The sequence below is a fragment of the Centrocercus urophasianus genome, unplaced genomic scaffold (genome assembly GCF_019232065.1).
Source record: "Centrocercus urophasianus isolate 14NV4802_14NV808 unplaced genomic scaffold, USGS_Curo_1.0 seq_10, whole genome shotgun sequence".
NCBI lineage: Eukaryota > Metazoa > Chordata > Aves > Galliformes > Phasianidae > Centrocercus > Centrocercus urophasianus.
In genome coordinates, this window is record NW_024884142.1 from 80,070,469 (window position 1) to 80,076,345 (window position 5,877).

The following is a 5,877-nucleotide window of genomic DNA, read 5'->3' on the forward strand; positions in this document are numbered from 1 at the left end:
TCACAGTTTATTAGTAATTAATAATATTGCTTGATGGAATAGTAAAAAACAAAAAAAAACAACCACACTGCTTTATTATTTCTAAAAGTCACAGTAGTATAAGAACTAAGAAATGTTCATGCTTTTCCCACACACTGAAAAATCTCCATCCCCCATATAAAAATACACTGGGGGCAAAGAGAGAGAATACAGTATCAATTTCAATTCACAATCTCCCATTTGAAGCTACAAAAAGCAACCTAAGAAACATGCACGGGAGCTACATATTGTTACTGTATCGCTGAAAAGTCTCACTGACACCTACAAGCTCTTTACATAGGTATCCAGAAGCAGATACATTACATCATTGCCATCACTCCAGATGGAGTCAGTGTCATCATCATGAAAAGAATTAAATTTAGTAACTTCCTCAATCATCCACATGATTGGTTTGGATTTTTTTTTTTTTTTTTTTTTTTAAACAGCAGGGAACTCCTGTTCACTGAGAATGATAAACTGGGCGTTTCCTTAGATAACAGGGTAGAATTCCAGCTTATCACATGGCAGTATTTTAATAACTGAAATACAAACAAACGCAGAACAAATCTCAAGGAAGTAAAAAAGGATTCAGAAAATTCTACCAACAGAAATCTTTTGGGATGTTGAAGTCACCCCTGGTTTTGGAAAAGTGCACTGACAGTTGCTGAAAACTAAGCAGGAGCCTTGGATGTTTGTGTACCTTGTTAAGCTCTTCAATTCGCCTAATGAGATACGGATTGCTGGAGGAATTTTCAAAATAAACATAATCTGCAATGAAAAAGAAAGAAAGAAAGAAAGAAAGACATTGTATTAATTAAAAAAATAACACAGCTAAAAATATATTTTTTGTGCAAAAGTTTTTCTGAAGCTAGAGTGACCTCCAGGTGACCTGCAGAGGTCCTTCCCAACCTCAACCATTCTGTCATTAAGGGAGATTTAAGAAGAGAGGTCTTAATGAGTTTCTAGATTACAGAAATAATACCTGTGTAACATATGCTACCTCACATTCATTATCCCATTGCTTCAGTAACACAGTTGTCCAGATGAGTAATGCACATATTGTGACACTTGGCTTCGTTGTTATCTCTCCTCAGTAACACGTAAACTACATTCAACCATAACAGAGCCTCAAGTTGTGAGGTTATCCTGTGCCAAAATCTCTTCTAGGGTCACTATAGTAAAAGTATTCTCACAGAGTATATGGAAATTTGCTCACATCCTAAAAGCTACTCCCAAGGAACACGCAAACAACAACAACAACAAAAAAACTGACACACAAAACATCTCCTATAGGTTTCTCAAAACTTGTATCAAATGAAAAAGTAGCCATCAAACGATGATCACACTCTGCACTCCGTATCTGACTTCTGCACAATGTGTCTCACAAGTTTTACTTAAAAAGAAAAGGGAGTGAGAGGAACAAGGACATAAAAAAACCTTTTGCGATGCTTTGATGTGAGGTTAAAGCCAGGTAGAGCCTCAGGTACTTCAAATAGCACTGAAGGAAGATCTCCCTCTGGTTATCACCCACCCTTAAAGTTACGACAAATAAACTCAATGATCTAAGAAACGAACCCAACCAAGACATCAACAGCACTGCTTGGGTACGGATTACTGCAATGAGTAAAGGCTGATGGGATTACAGCCTCAACGCCCCAATGAAGGAGTGTGCAGAAGGGCGAACTGTGGGTATGTCAGCACACCTTGAATCCGACACAGAAAGAGACTGAAGAGATGGAAGAGAGGACACGGCTCCCTGCTAGCATCGCGCTTGGCAAGGAGCAGGAGCCAGGAATGAAAAGTAAACTTCTGCAATGCACCTGAGCGGCAGAACCGGAACACAGCCACGTTCGTTCCACGGCGGGGGAGGAGGGGATGGAAAGTTATCGGAGTCAATTTCGACAGGCCGGGGATGGAAAATCCAATGTTTCTTTCGCTCCCAAGAGACTCCTCGCTCCCGCCGTATACCAAGCGGCCATCTATCAGCGAGCCGGCAGATCACTCCATCTACCCGTACCGATGCGCAATTCATCTCCAGGAGATGCGGGGAGGCGCGCAGGAACTCGGAGAGCTCCGAGGCGCGGCCCCCAGCGCAGCGCCCACGGACGGCCCCGTGCTGCCCGCCCGCACCACGCCGTCCGGGCCCGCCAGGCCGCAGCAGGGCCGGGCCCCGCCGTGCCAGAGGGCCGGGGGGCGCAGCGCCCGCCAGGCCGCCCGGGCTCACACGGCCGCCGCGAGAGGCGCGAAGGGCGGCCATGCCATGCCCGGCCCGGCCCGGGAAGAAGCCGGCGGCGCCGCTCCCCTTTCCTTCCTTCCCTGCGGCGGGCAGCTTTGCCCTTGCGCCGCTCGGCGCGGGGCGGCCTCCCACCCTGCGCGCGGGGCTGCGGGGAAGAACCCGCGTCCTGCGCTTCCCCCCGGGTCGGGCTCGGGTGCGCCGCTCGAGGCCGCGGCGCTGCGGAAGGAAAGCGATGGGGAGCGGCGAGCCCCTTCTCAGCCCGGCGGGTCGGGAGCGCCGCGGGACGCGGAGCCGCGGTCGCCGTGCGGGTGCTGCCCCGCCGCCACCTACCTCCCACTCGGTACATGTTGGCCGCCATGTCTGCGCTCTGCGCCCTCCTCCCGCTGCCGGGCCGGGCTGGGCGAGGAGGGAGCGGCTCCCGCGGCCCCCCCGCCCCGCTCTCGCCCCCACCCTGCGCCGGCCCTCCCCGCCCGGGCACAGGACACAGCGCCGCGCCTCGAGGGGCCGCCGCTTCCGGAGCCGCCCGGCGGGGAAGGGGTTAAAAACCGCCCCTGCCGCCTCCCCCCTCAGCGCGCGCACCGACCCCGGGTCGGGCGCGGGGCTCGGCCGCAGCCTGCCGACACTTCAGGAGGAAGCCCCACCTGCGGCCGCACCCCCGAGGAGTCGGCGAACCGCTGCCGAGTCCCCTTGCCGCGTTGTGACTGTTTGTGCCCCTCTTGGGCCTTTGTTCCCCGCAGCCAAACGGCTTCGTTCTTCCCGTGGGCAGCTACTTGCGGCAGCTGGGGGAAAGTTTGGCACACGTGTGCGCGCAGCACCTGTTGATGGTCGATTGGGAGAGGGTTTGTTTCCCTACAAAGAGCGGGATGCGACCCAAGAGCGTGCTTTGTGGCTTCATAAACTGTCTGCTGTGCTCGGTGAGGGGCAGCAGAAAGCATCCTCCACAGGACAAAGATAGATCCCACAGCACCGCAGCGTAAGGAAGAGCTGAACAGCTGCTTGCAAATAATCTGTTGAGGGTGGGAGAAAGGGGGGGGGGGGTGCCTGAAAAACATCGGTATTGATGTTGCAGGAAGGCACCTCCCTGTGTTTGTACACAGTCTGCACCACCGCAAACCATCTACTTACTTTATGGCCAATTTTACAATGCTCCCTTCTAGGAGAAGGGCTTTTTATCATTGCTCTTGCAGGGATGGTGGTGATTTATCACATGTTTCACACCCCAGATTTTTCTGCATGCATCTTGAGCAGTACGAAGCAAGATTTTTAGTTTATCCTGGAAGAAAAATGAGCTTCCCCAGTGTTTCAAGTGAAATTCTGAAATACTGCTTTGAGTGAAACAGATTACAGAATTGCTGAATGATGTGCACCTGGCATACAAAACACACAGTCAGGTGGTCCTCTTTAATAAACATCAACAAACTCAGGCATTGAAATGAAAGATCTGGTATCATCCTCTATTTTGTCTCCTGACAGGAACAACTGTGAGAGCTGACAGAAAACCCTTGGGAGGCTGCAGCTCTACCTAGCTGGTTCCCCCAAGACACATCAGCCCTACTGTGCCACAGATCCAAATAGAAGTGGCTAGAAGTTAGGTGGGGGGTTATTTTCACTCTCGTGGTTTACTGCCTGGTTAGTGAAACAGAGGTTAAACGTTGAAGGCAGGAGAATAGTAAAAGCAAACAGTTGGCTTGTTGTAGTAGTTATCAATTAAACAAAACGCCTTCGAGCTCCTTCCCTTAGTTGAAGCCTGCACTGCAACATGAGAGGAATTTCCCACACTCTGAAGCTCACCATGTCCTCATCCAGCAAGGAGTGGATTTCAGTGGAGTAGACTCTCCCTCCCGTGATCTGAAGGCATAGACATCTGAAGGCATGAGGAAGACAACTCCTGAATTTGCCATTCCAAAATCAGGAGTGAACAAACAGCCCAGGAATTCCCACAGTCCTGAGCTTCTCCTCCAGGACAATAAACGGCCTGAAAGCAGCAAGATAAAACCTTATTTACAGTTGCCTGACTAAGGCATGCGTAACAGCCCAAATAAATAAAGAACGCCACTTATATACCTCAGCACAGAATCCCTGGGCCTGATTGTTCACACTAAAACAACTCTTACAGTCACAGGCTGCATGACCCGATGTTGTGCAGTGTCCTGATTTTGCATGGCTCAGAGTTGCTGCTTCAAGCTGGGGAAAGCAAAGGCGCTCCTTGCTGTGCTTGGGTGCTGAGCTGCAGCACTGTCAGTATATCTTATTTTGTTGAAACAAACACGAAAGCTTAGGCACAGTTTATTTTCTGTACTATCTCAGAATAGGAAAAAATAAAGTTGTTTAAGCATCTTCACTTTTCTAAATTAAATATAATGGAAAACTTGAATGCCATCTTGTTCCAAGCACAACATTGCTGAGGAAAAAATAAAACACACAAGATTTTCATCTCAACCTGGTAAATGAACTTCACTTAGCTACAAACTATGCAGGTTTTGAACAACTTACATCCTATTTTGGGTCCAGATAACTTCATTTTCAAAGTTCCAATCCAGAATCTTCTCCATAAATCTAAAACAAACAAGCTAAAACAACAAGAAAAAAAGCAAGAAAACAAACAAAACAAAACCAACTCATATGAAACTTGCAGAATACGCCAATGATGAAGGCAAATCTTCCTACTAAATTAAACTGACACTTCAGAGTTAAAATACATTGACTGAAGTGTTCATAAGACTGAAGTATTTTTTGACCTTACCTGTAGGAACATCATGAACATCATACTGAAATAAACAAAACAGTAAACAGCTGCTTTTACCTTAATGAAAGGTGATTATCTCCTTGTAGAGCTTTAATGGAGACACATCCTCATGTGGATACAACAGAGGGGAAAAGGCCTTCAGGGTTACTAATCCTTGAGCCATATTTACAGTCCTAACTCAAGGTCCCTTGTACACTGAGTTTTGGCAACAGAAGAAACATTAAGCAAAAGTTTTATTCATTTGTGCCAAGGGAATGTGGCTGCCTTGTTAGTATGTCTTTGCTGCAATGGGTAAGCAGGCTGTATGTGTGTTCCCATACAAAAAGTTAAAGAACTTTACATTATGATCATTCCTTATCAGCCTAAGCTCCTGCTCACACCGGGAGTAATTCATTGCCACAGAGGACCCGGGTAGTTCACTGACTTGTCCATGAATCAAACATTATATGTAGCATATGCAAAGCCACTTTCATCTAGCATGGAAGAACGTGCCAGTTAGTACAGTTCCAGGTCTGGCAGACTGGGTTATGTACATGCCTGCAAAATCTGATAAATTATTTTCTAGCAGAAGAATAATTTCTATTGCTATCACTTATTTAGTCGCTGAAGAAATACATTTTTCCATATCAATATTCATGAATGCGTTCATAAAATCTTGAGATAACTTCCATTGTACAGAAGGTTTGGGGAAGATTTTTAAACTTACAAGAACATAGAATTCACTGTTTATTATCAAAATCAAAAATTGTGGCTGCCTTTACTGAAGCATAAACTAGATGCAATCTGTTCCAGATGCTTCCATCTCAGCTTCTTTATAAATCAGTGAATAATAATAAAAAAAATCCACCCCAAATCCTCTCACAAAATCAAATCTCCT

General features: G+C 47.1%; 1 protein-coding gene across 5 annotated transcripts in view; it reads right to left on the bottom strand.

Annotated features, from left to right (window-relative positions):
- The window catches only part of MTA3 (metastasis associated 1 family member 3), a 117,538-nt gene extending 114,522 nt beyond the window's left edge, over window positions 1-3,016 (bottom strand). For 3 of the 5 annotated variants that reach the window (XM_042829351.1, XM_042829327.1, XM_042829317.1), the window contains exons 1-2: window positions 2,585-2,667; window positions 719-786 (exon numbers count right to left, since the gene is read on the bottom strand). In XM_042829351.1, the coding sequence (XP_042685285.1) occupies window positions 719-786; window positions 2,585-2,612 (96 nt within the window). In that variant the 5' untranslated portion in view covers window positions 2,613-2,667. Of the gene's footprint in view, window positions 1-718; window positions 787-1,838; window positions 2,010-2,584; window positions 2,668-2,895 lie in introns of those variants that run through there. The other 2 variants (XM_042829334.1, XM_042829342.1) reach the window with 2 other exon arrangements.
- Between the last annotated feature and the right edge of the window lie 2,861 nt (window positions 3,017-5,877).